The sequence below is a fragment of the Chenopodium quinoa genome, unplaced genomic scaffold (genome assembly GCF_001683475.1).
Source record: "Chenopodium quinoa cultivar QQ74 unplaced genomic scaffold, ASM168347v1, whole genome shotgun sequence".
In the NCBI taxonomy this organism is placed as follows: Eukaryota; Viridiplantae; Streptophyta; class Magnoliopsida; order Caryophyllales; family Amaranthaceae; genus Chenopodium; species Chenopodium quinoa.
In genome coordinates, this window is record NW_018745454.1 from 1,092,010 (window position 1) to 1,117,298 (window position 25,289).

The following is a 25,289-nucleotide window of genomic DNA, read 5'->3' on the forward strand; positions in this document are numbered from 1 at the left end:
AATCTCCACGCTTTATAATGGGCCTAGATTGCTGGTAAAAGAGGTTAAAGGCCCAACGAGGAAGACCATCCCTTCTGGTCCAAAGAACGGCAGCACAAACCAAATACCCCATATAAGTGATTAGTGATATAACAAACAAATACAAAATTTAAAACCTTCAAGTCTTAACCTAAACTTATTACTGTTGTTACTACAACATAAGTCATTGCCTTAGCAATCCTGTTAGAGTTATAATATGCTTTAATTTGGAAACAAGAGTATACTGATGTAATAATCAAGTTATGATCAAGTTAATACTTCTTATTAAACAATTATGGGATAAATTCCTCAAACCTATTGTTTGACTAATTATTAAGTAAAAAATAAACCTCAAAAATAAAGGTTTGAGCAACATAATTTATCCAATTAATACTATCAACTTCATTGCTCTCTTGTTTGAAACAATATTATTATTCAAAAAAACAAAAAGAAAAAGGAAAAGAACAAGTGTTGTAGTATGATTTACATCACTAGCTTAGCTTACTCTAAATGCACTCTATCAAACTATAAAGCTGCTCATTTATGTATCTAAAACATTGAGGATGCACTTCAACCATACTTTACTAGATCATCTCATCGGATCGATTCAGTTCGTGTTTTATTTGTGAGATTCATACTGAGTTGTTGTTGTCGTTGTCGTTGTCGTTGTGAGGACGACAATTTCGTAGTTGAGCTAAGAGAACATTGTTTTCTTGATTAAGATAAGCAACTTTCTTCATTAGCTTAACATTCTCCCTCAAAATATCTTGGTTCTTCAAATATAACTCCATGTTTTTCTTTAATAACATCTTATTCAATGACGATTTTCTCATCTTCCTGTTACATTTGTATCATTATCATGTTAAATAACGAATAAATCAAAGGATTTTATTCCCTCAAAAAAAAAATCAAAGGATTTTATTAATAATTAAAAAAAACGTACTAGAAATTGTATAAAATACTTTGATATATATTATATTTATATATAGAATTAATTACGTACCTCCTTGTGATTAGCCAGTGAATATTGCAGCTTCTCATCTTTCTACGATGATTATAATATAAGATATTAAAAGGGGTTATTTCTTTGATACTCATACACATAATTAGCAAAAAGAAAGAAAAAAAAATATTAGGGGTACAAGAAAATAGAAAGAGTTTTTTTTAAAAATTATTTTTTGGTTTAATTTGCTTTATGTATTGTGTGAATATATATAAGTAGGCAAAAGGAGTAATAATTTGCTGTGATTTTGTTGTATATTTATTTTTGTGCCCACTTTATGATAGTAATTGTAAACAATGATGGCAATAAAAGTAATGATGATAATAGGCCAGAAAAATAGAAGAAAAAATATGAAGAAGACGATTGATCGATGAGGTAAAGTAATAGTTGTAGTAGTATCGTTATCCATCTTGGCTTTTTTTAGGACTTTGCATTTATTATTTATGTCTCTCTAGAAGACTAAGCTAGAAAGGGTTTTACTTTTTCTTATTATGTCATTTTTTTTTGTGATGTGGCAACTTACGTACTTCACAATCACAATTCACGACAACCATCTAATACAAGGTATTTTACAATCATAATTGATTTAAGGTCTTATCTTAGTTTCTTAGTAAAAAAAACTATGTATGTATGTATATTATCGTGTTAATTAATTAGTTCATCCAAAAGGCAAAAGCTAATGAGCGTTCCTGGGGCGTTAGATAAGATAATTAAAGTGCAAATATTAGAGTAAAATTAACATTAGTTACATCGAACGACGCGTGATTTTGTCATGAATTCCTAACTTAATACCATTTCAACCAATATAATTTATCTTTATCTAACGCCCCGGGACGCTCGTTAGCAAGATGTTATGCGTACACTATATATATATATAGTGAGTACTTCATTATGTCCTAGAGTTAATTCAATTTGTGGGGGAGCGAGGTGAAGCCATGACCGGCAGTCGGTGACCCCCTCCTCCTCCACAACAACCAATCGTCATTTTATTTGTTCCTTAATTAAAATGAAATACTACTTATGACATAAATTACATCAAAATTTTACAGTCGGTCTTTCTTTTAATCATTGATATTGGCTTATTACTGTTATTAAAGATATAAAATTTAAAAGTCGATAACTAGCGACTGATTTTCTTAACGGTCGGTAATTACCGATCGTTTATAAACCCAGTCGCTAATTTGGTGCTCGTCGGTAATATTGGTCGCGTTTTCTTGTAGTGTGCATACATGGATATGCTTGTGAAGTAGATATTAAAAACTACATTGAAATAGGTTACATTTCAAATATAGATTATTTCTATAACTAATAAATACTAATTTCATTAAGAGCGGTTAAGCTGCCTTGGACTTGAAGAGTGTTTAATCTACTTTTACTCGTACCTTCGTATCCATAATTCTTAGGACTACATAAGTTTCTTCGGATTTTCCCACAAGTAATATAATAATAATAAAATCAAACATAGCATAGGGATCCCTATCAAAAATTTCCCAAGGAAGCAAACAGACAAGATGCATTAAATGGCAAAGGGGTCACAGACTCTTGATCTGAATTTGATTGTATTTGCAGTGAACAAATTGAATTGAATGGCAACCTTCATTTTCATCATCATACTACTTCACATGGACACCCATGAAAGAGGCACGTGTTAACGAAAATGGAGGAAATTCATTCATTGGATTTTGAAGAAGAGATATAATAAGTCAATGTTGTTAGGTTTCTTCTTTTGTCCTTTTTCTTCATGTAATCGATTAGGAAAAGCTCATGTACGTTACTTTTTTATGATTTTGGACGATGAATATATTCGCACCATTCGTTTATCTTTCTAATTTTCTGACGTCCATTATGTAATTCATCATCATTTTAGTTAGAAAACTAACGGTTCAATACTTGCATGTAATCAATACAATACAATGACTTTCTACTAGTAGCTTTTAGCAATCTCATTAACGTTTTCCCTACTTTTTTTAGGTATTTATGTTATTCGTATTTGGATACTCGTGTCAGATATGAGTACATGTTTAAGTGTCTGACTTGATTATTTTGTAAAAATGATCTGTGATTTTGGTCCAATTCAAACTGTTAAAGTGCCCATATCTTTAAAAGAGTGTTGAAAGTCTTAGTGGAGTATTTGAGGTGAGATGAAGAGTTCTAGACATACTTCTACGAGTAGTAAATAGCAACGTAAGGTAGATAAAGCTAATATTTTAAGGATATTTTCAGACCTTCTGCCTTTTGTCATACAACATCCATGAGGGCATTAATATGCAATGAAGAAAATCTGTTGCAATCCACAATTGGATACATAGACATTAGCATTAATACTAATTAACGTACGAAATAATTGCCAAGGCCAACTTCAATACATTCTTGTTAAGAACAGTATAATTGCTACGCGTAAATGATTCATTTGTCATAACTATTGATAGGTGTAGTACTAGTTTTGGTTTTCATTAATATGAGGGACCATATTTATTATTTGGCAAATGGGTAGAAATTTCATAACAAAATATTAGTCTCAAAGTTTCCTTATTTTGGACAAGCTATTACTGAGGATGTTAACTAGCTTAATTTATAGTCTTAAGAGGGCGGTACCTAATATATGATACGGAGTATCAAACACTGTATCATCAAAAACTTTGCGGCTCTCTATACACTCAAAAAAAGGTACAACTTTAACATGGAGTATTCAGCAATGGCATAATGAAGGCAGAAGGTAGTCCTCTTTGATTTCTCCACCACCATCATATTCTTTTATTTGACAAGATATTGACCAAATGCACCAAATTGAACGAACAAAATGTAGCGGCATCAAAGCCAATTCATATCAATTACCGTTAAATTGTACTATTCCCTTACATGCTCAAATGATTAAACTCATATAATTCTTAAGAATCCTAAATTAGTTACAACAACAATCAATGCCCCTTAGATAAGGGTGCCAACATCTTCCTCTGATAAATAAAATTTAAAGATTAAAAAAATGTAACCAATCTGCTCCTAAACAAATAAAAGTGGGACTAAAGACACATCTAAATAATTACAGCTTATACACTATATTTACACTTATTTTCCTGTAACTCACCAATCAGCAATGACTGATTGAACAAGAAATGAAATTAAGATGGGAAGAAGAAAACGGGAAACGAAAATATGACCATAATAATTATCCCACAGAGTCTTCCTGGGTATCATCATCGTCTTCTTCCATTTCATCGTCTTCAATTTTATTAGCTTGGTCATGAGCCTGTGTTTCATCATCTGATTCTGACCCATCATCTGCATCTACAATTTTGCTAGCTTCAACACATTCATCATCAGTTTCCGACTCAGAGTCAGAGACTTTGGCATTTTTCTCTTGAGACCTATTACCGACAGAACTCTTGAACTGCTCCTTTACATCAGGTGCCATGATTCCAATCATATTACTCAATGCTTGAATTTCTTGGTCTGAATGCGTTGTCCTAGCAAGAGCACCAGAGGGTAAACTTTGAGACTCAGCCACCTGAGTAATGGAATCATTTGTAACTGCTTGATTTTCTCTCTCGTTGTGAGGAGATTCATTGTCTCCATATACAGAAGGGTCCGTACTACAAGCCCAGCTCCCAGCAACTTCTGATGCCAAAAGATCTTCTGTTCCGATGCATCCAGGTTTTGCATCCTCAGTAGCCTTAACTGCTTCCTCTCTGTCATTCAAGAGAGAGTCTTGAAGATTGTCTTCACACCTATGAGGGATCTGCTGCTCAGTTTCTTGCACATTTGTGTCCTCATCAAGCTGCATTGTGTCCCCAGCAATATCACCAGTTTTATTCATTTCTGTCTTTCTTTCACCATCAGCACCAGGGCTTTCAGTTTCAAGAACTCGCTCAGTTCCATCACCATCACCTTCAAACATGGGAGCTGTTCCAACACCATCAATGTCAGACCCAAACCCAGCTTTAACCATGCCCTCATCAACGAAAAATTCAGCTTCTTGGGTATCTTCATCATCTTGGTTTCTATTATCACAGTCATGCTTCTCAGTGGCACTACCTTCTTCGCTGGAAGTCTCAGCCACTCCACCTTGTTCATGTCTCTTCGCTGAATAGCTAGGGCCGGCCTTAGCGGCAGCATTAGTTCTGTTACTTGTAGCTTCAATTCCAGCAGCTGCATTTACATCATCATTCTCCTCTGCTGCACGGCAGAGAACATCTAGAGAGGCATTGTCATAATCCTCCTCATCTACTAGAGCCCTCTGCATAGACTTTAATTGTTCTTGCTGCTTTGTGAACAGCATTTTGATCTCCTCTGTCGTCGAGTAAAACGCACGCAGCTGTGTTTCCCTGCACAGAGAACATGTGCTTGGGAGTTGGGATAAAAGTTCAAGAAGATGTATTTCAAGTAAATTCAATTCTAAAATAAATTAAGCTTCATCTAAAAAGCATCATTTCACATGGAATATGCAAGCACTACACAACCAAAATGTTGATACAAGTTCAAATATATAAGAAGCCTGGAATGTGTGAAATCATATAATATATCAGAAAGCACAGAGACTCAAATGATTATCACTGATATATTTTAACAATCAAAAGCAAGTAATTATACAAGGGCTTAGAATCAACGATCTGATGGTGCCACCTGACTTTCCAGAATATTGGCTGCCACTCAGATTGACAAAATAAAAGCCCCAAGGAACTTAAATGAAAAATGCATACTCTCTACAGAATGACTCCTGAGGTGCCAGGCACACATCAAAGTTCAACTAAACTTTCCAATTTATAGTTGATATGTACTATGAAATCGTCCAGGGACATAAGCATGCACAATCAGAACAGCTTCACTGAAAGTCTTATGCAACAAAACAGAATATTCACTAAAGTTTGCGAAACACACAAGAGTACAAGACACAACAACACAGCCCGACAGCCGTGCCATATACAAAATATCTACTACATATAATCTACCATATGGAAGTGACAAAACAAGAGAAAACAACCAAAATACTCCTATTTACTAATACAAACACAAATTGGTGAAGTTCAGTTTCAATTCATATCATCATAGAGTATGTATCAAAATAAATTCAACTTTCATGGAACTATTACTTGCACAGGAAAAAATCTAACAGACCAATGCCTAAGATTCAAGATCTTACCGCAGCATGATTCTTTCCCGAGCACCCTTTAACCTTCGTCTTTCAAATTCAAGATCCCGCATAGCAGCATTTATTTCTAGCTCAAGTTCAGAGACCTTGGCCCATGCTTCTTCCCGAGCTGCCTGCTACCACCATCAAAATAACACCTTTTTATATAAGCAATATAAACATTTTTGGTTTTCACTACTGTTGAACTGCCTTGATATTTTGATAAGCTCAAATCATCCATTAAAATATAAAATTTTGCATTTTTGTGGGTTTGTTATTAAAAAAAAAAAAAAAAAAAAAAAAAAAAAAAAAAAAAAAAAACAGGTGGTAAAATCAAAATTTGGTGTTAATGAGGGGTGGTTATTTACAATTTTTCCCAAATATAATGCTTACTTACTGATCCAAACTGATGGATTGACCAATCACCAGATGGCCAATTGTCACATAGTAACTTAATTCAAGCTCAAACATAGCCATTAATTATGAAGCCCCAATATTTGAGATGAGCCAATGTGCACAACTAATGAATAGGAACCTAATGACTAAAACTTTGTTCGGATTGAAAAATTGAAGGGTTTGTTATTAAAAAAAAAAAAAAAAAAAAAAAAAAAAAAAAACAGGTGGTAAAATCAAAATTCGGTGTTAATGAGGGGTGGTTATTTACAATTTTTCCCAAATATAATGCTTACTTACTGATCCAAACTGATGGATTGACCAATCACCAGATGGCCAATTGTCACATAGTAACTTAATTCAAGCTCAAACATAGCCATTAATTATGAAGCCCCAATATTTGAGATGAGCCAATGTGCACATCTAATGAATACCTAATGACTAAAACTTTGTTCGGATTGAAAAATTTAAGGGGAAGGAAGAGAGGAGAAAAGAAAGCTCCCTTGTTTGGATACTATTTGATAGGAGGGAAGGGAAGGGAAGGGAAATAGAGGGATTCATATTCCCTCGCTCTTTAATGTTAGGAAGAATTGAAGGGGAAAATGCAATCTTACCTTCTCCCTCCCCTTCCTTCTTCTTCCCTCCCCTTTCCTTTCCACTTTGCTATCCAAACAAACCATAAATGAGCTAAATCAGAAGCAGAAACCACCACAAAGATTAACCAGTCCCGATCTCCACCCCTCTTCCTTTCTCCATACAAAATAAAGTAAAAAGGACAGAATGAAAAAGAAGGAAAAGAGAGAGACGTAAAGTTTCCCCTTGTACCTTTTCTTTGTCAAGCTCTTTCCTCATGCTCCTCGTTTCAACTTCAAGTTCTTCCACTCGCTAAATAAGAAGTGCAAATATAATCAGCTAATAAAAATGAAGTATCAACATCATTTAGCATTACAATGTGACAGAGACAGACAAAGTTGGAGATTGCACAATAAAACATATACTTTTTTTCTGAAAGCAGAGGACTTTTGTTCGTTTGATACTTGAACCTCAAGTTGGCGAACTCGATTGTCAGATAAGACCAACTTCTGTCTAGTTTCCTCCTGTCATGAGCCAAGTTGTAAATGAAGTAAGACGTAATTACTGCTCAAAAGGACCTATCCCTTCCCCAGTCACCACTCCCTCTTCCCAAAAAAAGGTATTATCCTATCGAGAATACAAAGTTCAAAGACACCCATACCAATTTGGATCTCAGACTCTCCACCAGTGATGAATTCTCTCTTTCTGCTTCCTGATAATAAAAACAAAACAAGTTCATCACCTATTGTTTATAACTACAGATGAAATAGAAGTTACCAAAATAAAAATAATAATAATAATAAAAAAAAAAAAAAATCATTAAAAAAAAAATCATGGCAACCTGAAGTTTACTAATAATTTCTTGTTGTTCTCTTTCTCGCCTCGAAGCAGCATCCGATACTCGTTTTAATTCTTCTTCAGCCTCAGACTGAACCCTTTGAATTGAAGCTTTCAGATCTGCAACAGCCTTTTCTCGCTCTTCTCTTCTCTGGTCACGCTCTTCATCTAGCCGTGTTTTCAGTTCATTTATAGTTGCCTTTTGGCTGCAACAAACAAATCATAAAAGGGTTACCTTCTGCCTTGGGAAATTATTCAGAATTGCATATCAGATATCACTCCTTCAGAATACAAGTTACAGCATTCCAGATGCAAATCAATTAACCAACTCTAACATCACAGCATTAAAATAAACCATGAAATCCAAGTACAACTCTGATGTCGAGCTTTATAGATTAAGAGAAATTTTGGGAATATTGGGATCTTCAGAACCACATACACAAAAGAAAGCTGAGTCCAGGAAAAAAAAAAACCGCAGCATCAAGAGCGATTCTTGGCAACCAACAGTTAGTGGCCATTGCACCAAAATTTTAGTCATTCAATTTTAGATCTAATGTCCTGCCAAGAGTACTATACCTTTTCACTATTTCATTTGTTTCAGTAGATGACTGCAAAGCAGCAGAAAGTCTTTCATTTAGATCTTCAACAACATGCTTTTGTTCGGCAAAACTTTTATTGGCCTCAGTCAATTCCTTCTTTGTAGATTCCAATGACACATTTAGTTCATTCAGTTGATCATTATAAGACTTCGAAACAGACTCTTTGAGAACTTTCATCTCCTACAGGATCCAACAAAAATAAATAAATAATATTTATAAAATGAAAAATGATATATAAAGCCCAAAGGACAGCAAACAATAATAAGCAATATGAAACAATAATTAAAGCAATCGACTTCTGCTATGCATTACTAAATCAATACCAATTTAGGATAGATATTAAACGCTTATTTGCAGCCAGCTTATATCATTAACCATATAAAATGTACCCAAAAAAGGAATAATATAGCTAAAAAGATAATTAACAACAATGAGAAGGGCATAAGCATGATAACCATCTAAGATAGATGTGCATGTATACAGAAAAAATGTATGACGTGAAAAAGCTAATTTGCAGTATCCTACTCTCCCCACCTTCATCCATACCAAGAATATTTTAAGTCAATCTAGATGAGATTCATGCACAAAGGACCAAGAATGGACAAAAACATCGTATGATACATACATGCAATATTTTTAGGAGAAAAGAGGCATTGCAGAGAGAAAACAGCCCATTTAACTATTTAAGTACTGTGGAAATTACTACTCTCTTCTCACAATTAGGACATAGCTAACAGATACATGGTCACCTTGGTTCAATTTGTTGTTTTCAACAGAATCTACACTCTATTTCCAGCTTTCTGCACACACCATCCCCAGTGTAGAAACAAAGACATTCAGCCAGTCACGTTCAAATTCTACAGTTCCACAAGCCAAACAATACCTAGTAAAGGATAAATTGGGATACATAGAGCATACATTTTGATGACGTTCAAGGACTTCACGATTTTCATTCCGCAATGCATCAATTGTAAGTACATGATTTTCCAATTGCTTTCTCAAGTCCTGCAGAAACCAAATCCATAAGCATATAAGGTCTTTCATCCCAAGGAAAAAGAAAAAAAAAAAGAAAAAAAAAACCATGTAAAGTAGCTCTTAGCTAATTTGAATTCAGACAAAGATGTAAATTGTATCTGGCGATACCGTATTTGAACGTTGAAGGCTTCGAAAGTCATCAAGAGAAACAGGGCCCTCAGTAGCGCCAATACCAATGCCTTTAAGTCTTTTGGTTTCGGGACCAAACTCCTCTGGAAAACAAATACAAGTAACATACTTCATATCCAAGCACCCTAGGAACTTAATGTATAATTACTGATCCACCATCCGTGAAGAATGGATACAGACTTTACGAAAACTAGCACCACTTTTGCATGGGTGCATAGTTTCTGTTGGCAAGTGAAGCGAGTATATTTTTAAAAAAAAAAATAATAAATAAAAAAAAAAAGAAAAGAAAAGAAAAGAAAGAGTAATAGCTAATACCTGCTTTTCTCTTCAATGTGGTATCATCAGATGAAGGGACAGATGATGAGACTTCTCGATAAACAAATGCAAATGCATGCTCTACAGCCAAAACCACGAATCAGAGATGTAAAAAGCGCAATTCAGGACATATTTACCAATTCAAGGACTGAAGTGCAACGCTTGATCGAAATAACTGCATAGTACATATATATCATCTACAAGCAACATAATACCATGCTGAGGAGGAGCCGCTAGTGATATGATATCACCATGACAAAGCTTAGCTTCAAACTTAGAGCTACCTCGCTTCAATCTCTCCCAATTCAGATAAGATCCATTGGTGCTGACAAGGTTAAAGATTTTAAAGTCAGAATTCATTAACCTTCACAATCTCACATGATATACAAGTAAAATCTTTCTCAATACATTCATATACTAAGAGCCTTTGCAGTTTGCACATTTAAAAAAAAAGTATCGGGGCATCACTAGAAATATGAGGTATATAATTTTATAACATCAAATGCCTGTCTTCGAAAAAGAAAAACCTTGTATCTTTTAGAAAGGCAGCATTGCAGAAACCAGAAGGATTCTCAACATCTTCCTTAGGAACTCTTTTCCTAGAGATTGCACAATGTCGTTGACTAACTGCATTTGAGTCTATCTGAAAACGCACGTCATCTACTACTCGTCCAATGCAATGCTCATTGGCGGTTAATAGAATATTTATTCCCTGTTCACAGATATTCCATTAATCAGCTAAAGTGCTTAACGTTGGATTAAAAATTCAAAAAATAATAAATACCAGGACTTGATTTTACAGTGCACGGTAAATATGACCACAAAAACACGTCAGAAAGTAACTGAAATAAACTGACATGTTAAAATAAAATAGGTCAACAACGGTAGAAGAATAATTATACAAGTTCTGGCATATCGCACAAAATTACTTTCTTTTTTCAAATGTATGGGAAACTTACAATATAACAAGGCCTTGTTCAGCGTAGGCGCTTAGCTACAGTTTTTTCAACTCTTAACTCACTTTATGAGTGTATTGCCAATGCAAAAAGAACCTTTATGGGTACATAAAATGCACACATCTCATAATTAAGGATTCAACAGTTTTATTTATTGTGAACTACCTCTTCAAAAGTAGTGTATACTTGATCCTTTTTTCATCTCTCAATTTAACATGGGACAGTCTAAGGAGATCCATTATCAGTAATTACTAAATTTGGAAAGGTGATAGCTTTTCCCAATGAAAGAAGCATGTGGATGAAGTTGGAGTGAATAGATGGCAAACATCTCTAAGGACTCTAACTAAATATAGCAACAACATGCTAAGACAGTTATCATACAAAGGAAATCAGTTTCTATCCCTACCCTTGTAACTTACAAAATTAAATATACTTTCTCGTTTGATTAAGGAAGGATTACTTAAAAAGGAAGACTTTGTCTCATCAACCCTAACCTTTCTCTGCCTAAAGAACCCTGTAAATTTTAAAATCGTTTAAGAGCACCTCATCCTCAACATTTGCATTTCCTGTGATACATATTACATAAACCAAAAAATTAGTCTATTCCAAAACCCAATCCACCTTAGACTCACTATGTCAGTAATCTGACTAAAGATTGTCATTTGTCAATGATCGTAAAGCCCTTAATTGACAATTTTAGATTCAGTTACATCAAAGATCTCACCCTAATTCCCAAATGAAAAGAACAGTATTCCCCTTCCTTTTTCCTTACTTTATCCGTACAAAACAATTTTCTATACGAGAGGTTCTCCCAGGCATGATGGATGCCACAATCAATCTCATTTAGGTTTTCTAAAATAGTTCCTCTTTGAAAATTCCACATCATCATTAACATCCGTAAAAAAACTCTCACACCTACCTATATAATCTTCTTCATCATTGGTCACAACATGCGCCAGTTAATGTTCCCCTTCAAAATAAATCGCAACATCCACTCATTCTTTCCCTCCCATAAACAACACTCAAACTTTTACAACCAATGTCATTAATGTTCCAACATTAGTTTCTTCCATATATTCAGTGTCATCCTTTTCCACCTACAAACAACATTCAAAATCCAGGCTCAACCCGGAGTGTTACTCTCATAGTCCATTTTGCAAAAGGAACAATAATACGAGTAGTGAATTATTAAGGCACATTGATGACATCAATATCTTAAATAACTAATCTCACCCAAGTGAAAATTCAATATTTGCAACACTCTAGCTCAAACTACCCAAAAAAATTAACACCTTTTTCTCAGTAATCAACACAATACCTCATTCAAAAATAAGAAAACCCTAGAAATTTGCATACAAAAAATATTAAATAACTAATCCCACCCAAGCGAAGATTCAATATTTGCAACATTCTAGCTCAAACTACACAAAAAAATTAACACCTTTTTCTCAGTAATCAATACAATACCTAATTCAAAAACAAGAAAACCCTAGCAATTTGCATACAAAATATCATACATCAGTTTTACGAATCGATTACCTGAGACCGCTTACGAGCATTGTTCGAAATAGCGGTAAGAACACCCCAAACATCAGGATCAGAGCAAGGGAGAGGTTGCGCAGCGATTTTGGAAGCGACGGCGATAATGGCGTCTTTAGGAGAAACAGGTTTAACCGTCGAAGGTTCATCTTTGGGTTGACAAGAGCTAGATTGAGATACAACTAGACCTTCTTCTACCTTTCTAGGGCTCGGATTTTGTTCCGGCGTAACTTGGATTCCTGGCCTCCTTTCCTCTACAATCGCCATTGAATCCACTGTGAAGCTTCAGCGAAACCCTAATTTGTGAATTTGGGGAAGAAATTAGGGAATGTGAAGAGAAAATTAGTGTTTGAGAGTGAAGAATTGAAGAGGAGAGAGAAAATAGGGCGTTGGTATAAGCAGTGTAAGTGTGTGTAAACCCTTGAACATGAATTGTCAGCACTTTTAAGAGGGTGGAAGAAGAGTGACAATCGTACGCTGAAAGTTTGAGGAGAGAGAAAATACCCGCCAAATAATTTCCTACTGGCGGGCCCCACCTAACAAAACTAACTTTGTGATAATACAGAGTACGATTTTAGGTTAGGGTTGTACATGGGTCCAAAATCGAGTTCGAATTACTAGAATCTTTTGAACAACAAGGTTGAATTTTTAATAATGTTTGGATTGAGGTTAAGATTGGATTTTCAAGTTTACTTAGATTTTGTATTGTAAAATTAAAAATTGTACTTGTACTATTATACGGAGTATGTTTTAATACTTTTTTGTTTTTGTAAGTATTGCTTTTAAGAATGGTAAAATTATATTCATTGACACCAATTTAAGAGTACGTTGCAAGTATTGACACGAACTAGTGTCACATGTAAAATTGACACCAACTTGCTCAAAAAAGAATAAAATTGACATTAAGGCACTAAACATTCAATAGTGCTCTACATATGACATCTATATAGTCTTATCTTTCCAACACATTAAGAACTTTTTGAAACAAGTGATTGTATAAAAGAAATTTTATACTTATACAAGTGTTAAAAGTTATGTAAAATTAATTGTTGAGTGTCATTTATGTCAATTTTGTAATTTTTGTAGCAAGTTGGTGTCAATTTAGCAAGTAATATAAGTTGGTGTCGAAGCCTGACAAGATTAATGATAAGCTCGTTTTTCTTCAAAAAAAGATCTTTTGGTGTCGAACAATCTTGGGTGAATCATTACCCCCAAGAAATAGCCCCATATGTAATCATGGATTCCCTTGCTATTAATTAATGATAAGCTCGTTTTTCTTCAAAAAAAATAAAAAAAATAAGTTGGTGTCAATAATTGTAAAACTTCATAAAGCTGATGTCAATAATTGCAATTTTGCTTTTAAAAATGTGATTATTTTTTTAAAAGCATTACACTTTTTTTTGGTTAAAAAGCATTTTTATTAGGAGCAATTTCCTTTTAAAAACTGCCCAAAATATAAAAATATACTCTGTAAAAACTATATTCTTTTTTACTCTGCTCTGTATTTTCTACTTTATGGTTGACAACAACTTTAACATTTATTTTTGGTTGTTAAAAGAGAGGGCAAACCCCTGAGAAAGACATAAGGCAAACCAAAAACAACACAATCAAACCATAATCACTTCACCCAAATCCTAAAAATTTTACCGATTCACAATAAATTAACAAAATTATCACATCAAACCATAGTCACTTCACTAATACGTAACATGTTTTGCTTTTGCAACAAAGTTTGATTTGAGGCCTAACCCCTATACGAGACACAACACATATAAAAATACAAGTATAACATAGCTTTAGAAACAGAGATTGGGAAACTGTTCCCGCAGTTCTTCAGAGTTCAAACTTCAGGTACTAATTTTCTCCAACAGCTTTCACTTTCTTGTACTTGTTGATTTCCCAGTAATTCGATTGCTTTAATTTCTGGGCATGAAATCCAGATTATTTCATAAGAATAGGGATATTCTTGATTTGCTTATACTAAAGTCGAAACCTTATTGATTTATTTTCATTAGTAATGTCCGCACTCCTTTTCTTACTGTCAATGGAGTAGATTGTTTGTTTTTCATAAATCCCGCTACAAAGGGCAATGATGTAGACGAGATTAAAAAGTGCTGAACTTTAAAGTGTTTTTATAGTTGTGAATCTAATTAGCACTCATTAATTCAGATTTCTTTTTCTATTGAATTCCTAATTTTTTGTCTGGTGATATCTATATGTATTTAAGTTATTCTATTGCTAGTGATTTTTCTTGTGAATGAGAAGCATTATTCTGCTATAAAAATTGAGTCTTTTTTATAATTGCTATGATTTGCTTATCAATTTCTGTGATTTGCTATATTTGAACCTTCTAGGGTTTGTAAAGTATAGGGAAATTGTGAGGGTGATAGTGTTAAGTTTGTCCAGTTAAAGTGCTTGTCTAACAAGACCAAAACCGATCAATCAATCAAAGCCTTAAGTCCATAAGTGGGATCAGCTACATGAACCAATGATTATTCCGTATAGTCATCCACAAAAATCTTCCTCCTCCATCCCTTACGATCAAATACTTCATTATCATGCAAATCCAAATACTTCATATCCTTCCTAACTCCTTCCAACCAAGTCATTTTCGGTCTCCCTCTACCTCATAAACAATTATTGAAGAGGGTTACTCTTTAGACAAGATTGAATCTTTGTTAAGGGTAGTGAGGGCTAGTTGGTTGGTTGCAACTCGAAAAATGAAGCCATTTTTGCTAGATAATCTAATTGTATCTGCCAACTTTGTATTGTTGGCACTTAGTGCTGGACACTACAAGAAATCAGGTCAAGGAGGGCGATTTACTTCGCCCTCTTTGATACATTTATCGCCCTCATGCTTTCCCTCTTAGCCTTGTATTAGTTTCAAAGGGCAACTGTAATATTTAGCCCTCTTTGTTAAAGATCAAGGAAGGCAAATTCCGTCCTCTTTATCGCAAAATTCCGGAATAAAATGTGTGCTGATATAGATATTGCTTCATGTTTGCTATTATGAAAGAGTTTTTGTAGCAACGATGGGGTAGTTGCAAATGACAGTTCAATAAGATGGTTGCTATCAGATCATCAGTCGATAGAAAATACGTAGTATAAGATCATATGAACCAATATCAGATTATAGGAAGTGTTTATCATTTTAGAAAGTGAAAATATGTTAGGTGTAACAGTTAGAAAGATGGGTTTATGGGATTGGCAGGTCAGTTGCTGTGTTTTATCTTCTGAGAATTTGCCTAGGAGGGGTAGTTAGTAATTGATAGCACCTCTTTCTGTGGAAAAGATTTGTTCAAGTCCAAATCTTATGACGTTTGAGAAGGAAAGGGATTTAATTACATATCTCTACTAACAAGCTGAGTATTTGAAATGGATTTACAAGCTGATCTGCTCTCATATTTAATTATTAACCTTCACTGATGTTGGTTTCATGCTCATTGATTAACTCTTTTCTAAATATATTTTTGTTTACTTAGCTACTATGAGTACTATTACTGATGTTAGTTTCATGCTCATTTGTTAATTATATTGATATACTTTGTATAATCAATTCTATAATCTGTCAGGTGTTTCGAAATTGGAGGAGATATAATAAAGAGCAAAAAGTTGGATTGCCTTTGAATAGCAGGAATTTTAAGTGTGGAATCTTTGTTTAAGGTGCTTTTTATACCTTATACAGCTAACTCAAGTAAATCCATGCTCTCAAGCATTGCTTCACCCATGATTAGAAACCCAATAGTTGCAGCCATGAATTACACAAAGAAGAAAGCTGCTGTACTTTACCACTACCCTTGCCCTGATGGCACCTTCGCGGCCCTTGCAGCACACCTTTATTTCTCTGCTACTTCCTCCCCAGTTCATTTTTTTCCAAACACTGTCTACAGTCCTATCAAGGCAGACCAGTTGCCTTTGCAAGAAATCGGTGATGTTTATCTTTTAGATTTTGTTGGACCCTCTGGGTTTGTTGCTGATCTCTCATCCAAGGTGGAGAAAGTGATCATTCTAGACCATCATAAAACTGCACTTGAGACTTTAGGTGATGAAACCTCATTGGGTGAGAATGTAACGAAGGTGTTAGATATGGAGAGGAGTGGGGCAACAATTGCTTATGATTACTTCAAGCAGAAGCTTAGTGAAGGAAATGGAGGCAGTCATGAGTCCGTTCTTGCTGAGTTCAATAGAATGAGAAAAATTTTCGAGTACATCGAGGATGGAGATCTTTGGAAGTGGCGCCTTGAGAATAGCAAAGCTTTCAGCAGTGGGTTGAAGGACCAGAATTTAGAATTTGATTTTCAGAAAAATCCCTCTGTGTTTCAGCAGTTGCTCTCACTGAACCTTGAATCTGTTATAAATCAAGGTATTATAAGCTTAGATCATAAGCAAAAGTTGATTACTGATGCTCTTGAGCAATCTTTTACAATCAACCTTGGAGGTGGGGCATTCGGTTGTTGCCTAGCTGTCATCGCAGATGAAGCTCTTTCAGAATTAAGGAGTGAACTTGGGAATCAGTTGGCTTGTAAGAGCCAAGACCAGAACTTAAGGGGCATCGGAGCTATTGTTTACAAAGTTCCCGAGCTTGGGAATGACCAGATGTTTAAAATCAGTCTTCGGAGTGTCAAAAGTGAAGACACGACTCCTATTTCAGAGAAATATGGTGGTGGTGGACATCGTAATGCTAGTTCATTTCTGCTAAGATTGGCTGATTTTGAAGCATGGAAAATGAACAGTTGATGATTTCTTTGTTAATTTGTCAATCAACAAATTTTGTAGTTGTTTAGTTGACAGTGTTAACTACATATAGAAACTAACTTGGCAGTTAGGCATGTTTACTTATGAAGTTATGATTTAGATTTTGAAGTCCTACATTTTGTAAGAGAAAACTATAATGTCATTCTTGAGAAAAACTCAGCGCCAGGGTGTGTGCCTGTATTACTTCTCCAATTTTGCCAACTTCAACAAAATCTTTGCCCAGGGTTTTTTTTTTTTAATTTCAAATCAAAGAATTGATTTTCAGTCACAACTTTGTTTACTAGTTAGAGAAAAAAATAAAACTAAAAAGGCATGTTTGGATTCAAATTTATGCTCATGACAGGGTTAGAAGACTGAAAAAAATATCCTTCAAGTATAGGGTGAGAATTGAACCTCTCTCACAGAGTCACAGGGTTAGAAGAATGAGACGAAGACCCTCAACCCACTAAGCCAACCTTGATTTTCAGTTTTCCATCCCCTCTTTGAATACGGGAAGCTAATCTTTAAACTTCTCACATTCGACAATGAAGTTTCATGTACTATGTCTGACGTCTGTACTCCAGCTTTCGCTAGTCCAAACTCAACACTCTGGAGCTCATCTCACCGACCTTGATTATATAATCACTCAAGCATAACCCATTGCATCAGATGCCAATAGTCGCAAACTTGTAAAATTGGAAACATCTCAATATGTCATGAACGACATTTCTCAAAATGTTAGATTATCATTAATCATCAGTGTACTAAATCCTAACCAATTGAACAGTTTACATGGTTTTCACAAACTATGAGCCAATGAAATTACAATACCCACTGTGCCATACATTGTGCAGGAGAGCAATTGATATCGTTCAACTAGTCACTAAAATTGCAGGTTAAAGTGAATACACTGTCATCTACATAGTATATGATGAGGAAGTCGCATCTTGCCCCTGAATGCTAACCAGCAAGGGGATTAGCATGTATGGTGACACGGTTGAGCCTAATTTCAGCAAGTGGGCGATCCCCTGGACCTGTTTTTGTCTGCATATGCCAGGAAAAAAAAAGTATTAGGGACAGATGTCATTGAGGAATTGCAAAATGATCACAAGGCAGAGCATCATCATGGCCCTAGAAAGAGGAAAAAAGAAGGAAAAAAAGGGCATTGCAAGACTAAAGATGTAGCCTCGTATGAAGAAACTAGATAAAGGAAACCATGCAAAAACAACAGTTTCATGACAAATGGTAGCACAAGCAGATATCAAATTCAAGTATCCAACATTACCTTTTCCATAAGATCAAGAACCTCAAAGCCATGGATCACCTTTCCAAACACAGTATACAATCCATTCAAATGAGGCTGCTTAGCATATGTTAAAAAGAATTGGCTTCCATTGGTATTTGGGCCACTGTTAGCCATCGCCAAGATTCCCCTAGCATTGTGCTGCAAAAGAAATATACAGAATATTATAGAGGAATTAATTTTAAGGTTCTATTTCTTATTCTCAATAGTTTGTCATCGTTAAGAAAAGAAAAGCAAGACATTTACAGCTTTTTCTGGCAAATCAGTCTCTGCTTCAATATCACACACATTAATCGAACAATGGAGTAACTTAAGTACTTAATCATATGAAGTTACCTTACAGAGTAAAACACAACACGACTTGTAGGTAGGTAAGGTTTAACAAGAATTACAGACACATGGTGAATTTTAGCGACCAAGAGGTCCCAAACAAACTCATGTATGATGACAAAATTTGAATGAACAAGGAATGAATTAATATCCAGATAGAAATCATAAGCTACTATAGTTCATAAAATACCTTAAGAGACTCTCTTATCTCATCATTAAACTTTTTCCCCCATATACTTGTACCACCTTTGCCAGTGCCAGTTGGATCTCCTCCCTGGATCATAAAACCTTTTATGTTTCGATGAAATATGGTCCCATCATAGTACCCACTGGCGCATAGAGCCAAAAAGTTCTGGAATATCAAAAAGGCATTTGAATCATTGACCAAGAAACAAACGATATCAAATTAGAATGAAGTATATCTATAAAATATGACTGGTTTTTTGTTCTAATCATCTCCAACACCTATCACATTCACTTAATCCATAATAGGATTTTGTGTTAGGTAATGGAAGGTATAACTTTTATATACAAAGAATCAGGAAAACTGAAGCAAAAAAAAAAAAAGTGCTGCACCTACATATTTTATCACATGGAAAGCAAGGTAGACAAAAGCTTTTGCCAACATAAAGGACAATGAACAATGAATAAAAACTAATTAGAGTTGTTTGACTCAGGCCTCAGAGGAGAGGGAAGGAAAAGTACTGAGGAAAGGAAAAGAAGGAAAATACAACTCTTCATGCCCCCCAACTGTTCGGACACGAAGACCAGAAACATATGAAGTTCTAAGAACCTTTTCTTGCATTTGAATAAGTTGATCTACAATAACTCTACCCACTTCTCCCCTCTTGTTCATCTTTTTCAGGATAGGTGATTTTGGAGATGAGTGCATATTAATTTTCTCCCGCTTCCTAAACTTCCCACTACCTATTAAATCCTAAGCTCATTGGATGGCCTACAACATATAGCATATATTTTCTTCAAAAAAATATGTGTAGGAGAAAGAATGAACACCTCACTATCAACTTATCCAAATATCAAGCATGTAATTCTGAAAAATAGAATACCGTGCAGAAAATCCATGCCAAGCACACAAAATGACAAAACAAACACTTAAATTCTTCTAGTTTGATCTCAAAAGGAGTATTCATCAAATTGAGATTTGTCTCTAATCTCTATCGATAAATATTGAGTACAAGGAACCCCAATCACAATTACATTGGAAAACTTTATCAAGGTTGGCATGTTTGTATAGAGTCATATTCCATATACAAACCCGAGCCATTTCCATTAGCAAAGGTCCTTCAGGGATAACTATGGAGTGCAATAAAACTTCGATTGTCCAAAAAACATACACACATGCCCATATAATTTTCAATGCCCTTCAAGGCTTCACATCTCATAACACCATCCTTGTAAGACAACTACAAACTTCACAAATAGTTAGCAGTCTCCAACTATCCAATCCATGATTTACTCCTATACTTAGAAGTTAGAACCAATGCAATGCAACCAAATTCCAAATTCCCAATCTCATCAAAACAGCAATGCTACCCCAATCTATTCAGTATTCACAACCCCACATCCCAAAAATATCTAATTTTAATTTTATAAACGCCTTAAACCCTAAAGCAATCTTGTAAACTACCCAAGTCATTACCGTTCAAATTACACCATCAACGCGACCATTAAATAAATACGGAGAAAATGAGAACAACAATAAAATCATTTAAAAAAAAAAAAAAAAAAATCAGCTCAAAGATAGAAATTTCAGTCTATTGTACAATAATTCCATTAAATTAGATTAATCAACAAGAAATAATTGTTCCCAGTAAAACTAAGACATCTCAAATTATACAAACAAAAAAAATCAACAAATTCATGAAGTATACCTCAGCAGCTTTTGGAACTTCATCACAAAAGATTTCGCATTTTATGTCGCCAAGATTAGTGTGAAGTGTCACTGACTGCCAGCATCAATATTCAAAACACCAATTTTAATGCCGAAAAAAAAAAGCGTTAGATTAAAGCGACGAAATTCATGAGTACAGAAGAAGAAAAATACCATTTTACTGTAAGGAAGGAGACAGTGAAGAAGAAATTCAAGTTTTGATGGTTGGCTTTTTTTTTAGAATGCGAGATTAATCATCGATGCTGATCGTTGATGGAAATGAATTTTCTCGCCGACTTTAATTTAGGGGAACAGGCCCATTCGGTTTTATAAGTTTTGGCCCAGCCCATAGCCCATTAATCGTTTAAGGTCTACTTTTTTTCTAATGCTCACATTAGATTTTACATTATTTATTAGTTTTGACTTAATTTTTAACTAATACTCCGTATAAAGTAATAAATATATGTTATCGTACTCCGTAATATGTTGTTGGATTAATTATTTTTATAAAATCTTTTTACTAATTCAAAATAAAGATATTGATATTTAAAGATATGTCTTGTAAAATGTATAAACCTAAGTGAAGCATAAAAAAACGGAGAGAGTATTACATATCAACTTATGTGATACAATAGTATTTGTGTTTGTGTATGATAATGAAATGAGATCTATCTTAAATTATTATGTAACTAGCTTTTGAATTTGGATGAAATATCTTTTGTATGGTCAAATTGCTATAGGTACAATGTATGGCTTGTTATAATTGAGAGTTAGAGACCAAAAAACAAAAAATATTGCACTCTACCTTCCATCAAAAATACTACGTATATCAGATTAAATAGTTGTTTTTAAACCATAAGCTATCAGTTTCCAAATGTTTAACGTTGTAGTTAATATATACATGTCCACAATACATTTGCTTATTATTAGGTTTAATACACTCTCAAATACTATGATTGACACATGCTTAAATCCACCTTAAAATAAAAAGCTTTCTTGTGGTTGATTTTAATCAACAAAATTAGTAATATAATAAAACATCTATATAAAAATCAATTTTAAAACTTTTAATTTAATTTATAATAAAATAACTGATTATGTTCGACTAACACAATACACACGTTCGTACAAAGAAAATTACCGCTACTTTCTATAGGAAACTAGAGATTTAAAAAAAAAAATCACAAAGTAATAAAAATAAAAACATGTATTCCATAATTCATATTATATTCACATTAATATGACACAAATTCTTAATTAAGGCGGACTTTTATAAACTTATTATAATACAGAGTATGAGGTAAAGTAATTAAATTTATCCTCAAATTAAGCGTTTTGCCTGAACAAAACTCAAGTCCGCCTAATACAAAACTTATGGTTGGTATGAATGACATCACCGCCTAACTAATTACAGTTATTTAGTCTTTCTAAAACTCTATCAGAGTAATAACTCCTCTCTTCAATCGCTTAATTATATAAAAAGCAATGCAAGATAAACTAAACTATGAAGTTTCTCCCCCAAATTCCGCAAAGATGGAGGTAATCAACGCTGATTACCAGTTACTTCAAAACGACTGCGTTCAGTACGACGAAGAATCTCCTTTGTTGTTACCAATTAATCATGAAATTCAAAATAATAATCGTGTTGTTAATCGAAGGTGGTTAAATATGCCATTAACATGGTTGATGATTGTTCTGGGTACTGTTATTGCAATTTCTGCAATTGTAATCATCAAACGTTTTGCCCCATCTTTCGCCAAGAAGGTCCTTTTCTCTCTCATTCATACTTGTGATTTTTAGGGTATTATGAATTTGATTTTCTTGATTTTTTTTTGGGTTTTCTAGGGTTATAATTTGAAATTGATTAAGGGTTATTAAGATTATTGCAGATTAATTTTTTGACTGTAATGGGCAGGTTTTGTTTAGTGCATGAAGATGATTTTAGGTAATTCATAGCTCACTTTCCAATTTTGGAAAACTTAGTATTAGTAAAAATTGTGATATCCCGAATATGGAAAGGGAGAAATTTTTGTTTGCAAGTTTTAAGTTTTGATGGAATTGTTGCAATAATATGTTTTTAACGATCCATGTGATTTTACCTATCTCACAATGCTCCTCCTATGACGTGCACGAGCACTTAGTGAGGAGGCATACAGATACACCCGAATATAGAATGGACATACAGATAAACCCGAATATAGAATAGACAGGAGACTTGGTCTTAGAAGAAGTCATAATATACTCCTTGTGATATGACATACTGTTGAATCTCAAGTAATTGACCTGTAAAAGTATATGATAGCTACACTTGCAATAAATTTGTGAAGGAGTATGTGTTATTAGCTACACTTGCAGTATACTGTGATTAGTTACGCTTGGAAATTTTGTCACATGGGATATGCACATAAGACTACTCAAATGTTTTAGCTGTTAAACTGGATACTTAACTAGATTGTCTTTCGTCTTTTCGTAGGAGGTTATTCCTGTAGTACTCTGGCTGATACAAACTTGCAGTCCGCCCGTGCTTGCAGCTATTTTGTTTGCTGCAATAGCCTTGTGTCCGCTTCTACTTTTGCCGACTGTGCAGTTTAAGTGGATTGTTGGAATGACTTTTGGTTATGGAATTGGCTTCTTGCTGATCATGGCTGCAGTAACTGTTGCTGTTTCTTTGCCTTATTTCATAGCTTACCATCTGTTTCTTCACAAGATCGAAGTAAGATAGCAAGCATTTCCCGTGTTTTCTGATAGTGATTTATTCGATTCCAACTTTTTTCATGAGAGGAAATTTCTAATTTGGCTTATCTAACTATTGCTTGCTGTTTTTTGCTTATTGTATTTACGTCAGAAATGGTTGATTAATCATCCTGAAAAAGCTGCCTTTGTTAAATTTGCTGGTGAAGGCGATTGGTCTCATCAGTTTCGATTTGTTGCTCTGATAAGACTTTCTCCATTCCCATATGTGGTGTTCAACTATGTTGCTGTGGTTACCGGTGTTAAGTATAGTTCTTACCTGGTGGGAACTCTGATAGGGATGGTGCCTGATGTACTGCTTGCAATGTACAGGTTAGTTTTTGCATTTTGATTTTGAAAAATCTCTGGTTAATTCATGAACTACATTCCTTCAAGCTGATTTTCTCGTCTCACCCTGTCGAAGTGTCGAGTATACTTCTTGATGCTATACATATCTGCCCTTTAGAGTCCTAATAAATTATGTTAATGATTTATGTATTAAGAATATAATGGAGTGTGTTCTGTTTCTGATATTGGCTTAATGCTTTTTCAAAGGCTGAAGCTGATTGAAGCTACCAAATGACTCTTATTTCAATTTTGTATTTTATACTTTCTGTTCTTATAGCATCAGATGAATTTCATCAGTTTTAATTCCGTAACTGTGACACTCTTTCACAGGAATGTGATACAAGGATGTGTATGAATGTATGATTTGCAATGCTACACGGTTTGAAGTGTAACATGTGTACTGAAACTAACACGTACTGTGTAATTGTACTCTTACTATGATTACAACTCGATATTGAATTCGTTTTGAATTTTTTCAGTAGGCTTAGGAGTTAGGAGCATATTGATTTCCTGATCCGTACACTAGTAGTGAACCTTAAAACTAAACAGATTTTGATGAGTCTGTTCCATTTACATTTACATCTAAATGGCTTATGGTTACAAGTCTCATGGAGGTTGTTGGTGGGGGAAGGGGGGGGGGGGGGGTCCGAAAAATGCCATGAGCAATCGATGAAGTGTCTCACGCTATTTCATTGCTGTGAAATAGTAAAATGTTTTCAATTTTATTACATTAATTTGAAATTATCTCATACAAGATTTTGCTATTTGTCACACTTGTTGACATTGTTGATCTTCGCCTTGGTAGTGGAAAACTGTTTCGCACAGTGGCACAAGCAATGGAGGAGCATACTCATGTTTCAAAATACCATTTGATTTTTGATGGCATAGGCTTCTGTTTATCTGCGGTATCCACCATCGCCATTGGGTTTTATGCAAAACGGAGATTGAAACAACTTCAACAGGCAGAGGAGCAACAACAATTGAGGTAGCAGATCTTTCTTCAAAGACTTGCACAATTCTTCCACGTTGAATTTGATAAAGTAGGAGATAATGCCCAAGTTTTGGATATTATTCAAAATGTAAATATCTATACATCTAGTGTACATATTTTGGTATTAAAGACAAAATTGTTGATCAAATGAAGAATTTTTGAGATGTGCAATGAGATATCAAATAGTTGCTCTTTATTTTAGCTACTAAGTTATGATTGAAGGAATTTTTGAAAAAATATTTAAGGATTTTAATAACTATTTTACTAATTAATTATTATAATTAAATGGCATTTTAGTGTAATTGCTTTTAAATGGAATTGGCACAAAATCTATATTTGAATTTTGATAATAAGAATATTTTGAGTACAACACGAATTATATTCGAATTTCCTTTAATTAGAAAGATTAATAAGATCTTGTCATGGGTTATTGGGTTGCA

The 25,289-nt window shown here is 34.3% G+C and overlaps 4 protein-coding genes across 5 annotated transcripts; 2 read left to right on the top strand and 2 right to left on the bottom strand.

The window, feature by feature from the left end:
- Positions 1-3,808: 3,808 nt before the first annotated feature.
- LOC110713996 (putative protein tag-278) lies at positions 3,809-13,008 on the bottom strand. Of its 2 annotated transcripts, none has more exons than XM_021892451.1 (13): positions 12,523-13,008; positions 10,555-10,739; positions 10,243-10,352; positions 10,028-10,108; positions 9,692-9,795; positions 9,467-9,553; positions 8,526-8,728; positions 7,954-8,155; positions 7,774-7,824; positions 7,538-7,636; positions 7,365-7,424; positions 6,159-6,283; positions 3,809-5,343 (listed from the first exon to the last, which is right to left on the bottom strand). In XM_021892451.1, the coding sequence occupies exons 1-13, from the start codon at positions 12,787-12,789 to the stop codon at positions 4,188-4,190; spliced, it is 2,730 nt and encodes a 909-aa protein (XP_021748143.1). In that variant the 5' UTR covers positions 12,790-13,008; the 3' UTR covers positions 3,809-4,187. The 2 variants fall into 2 exon arrangements, with proteins under 2 accessions (XP_021748143.1, XP_021748144.1); XM_021892452.1 differs by having other exon boundaries at positions 6,159-6,280; positions 12,523-13,007.
- Positions 13,009-14,121: 1,113 nt separating this feature from the next.
- LOC110714464 lies at positions 14,122-17,494 on the top strand. Its single transcript, XM_021892977.1, has 2 exons — positions 14,122-14,373; positions 16,095-17,494. The coding sequence occupies exon 2, from the start codon at positions 16,225-16,227 to the stop codon at positions 17,257-17,259; it is 1,035 nt and encodes a 344-aa protein (XP_021748669.1). The 5' UTR covers positions 14,122-14,373; positions 16,095-16,224; the 3' UTR covers positions 17,260-17,494.
- A 474-nt stretch (positions 17,495-17,968) lies between these two features.
- On the bottom strand, positions 17,969-21,099 carry LOC110714478 (peptidyl-prolyl cis-trans isomerase CYP18-1). The gene is made up of 5 exons (XM_021892992.1): positions 20,955-21,099; positions 20,782-20,856; positions 19,080-19,241; positions 18,542-18,700; positions 17,969-18,300 (listed from the first exon to the last, which is right to left on the bottom strand). Exons 1-5 carry the CDS (start codon positions 20,955-20,957, stop codon positions 18,217-18,219), a joined length of 483 nt encoding a protein of 160 aa, XP_021748684.1. The 5' UTR covers positions 20,958-21,099; the 3' UTR covers positions 17,969-18,216.
- Positions 21,100-22,087: 988 nt separating this feature from the next.
- On the top strand, positions 22,088-25,065 carry LOC110714496 (Golgi apparatus membrane protein TVP38-like). Its single transcript, XM_021893026.1, has 4 exons — positions 22,088-22,544; positions 23,254-23,493; positions 23,626-23,843; positions 24,664-25,065. The coding sequence occupies exons 1-4, from the start codon at positions 22,266-22,268 to the stop codon at positions 24,845-24,847; spliced, it is 921 nt and encodes a 306-aa protein (XP_021748718.1). The 5' UTR covers positions 22,088-22,265; the 3' UTR covers positions 24,848-25,065.
- The last annotated feature ends 224 nt before the right edge of the window (positions 25,066-25,289 follow it).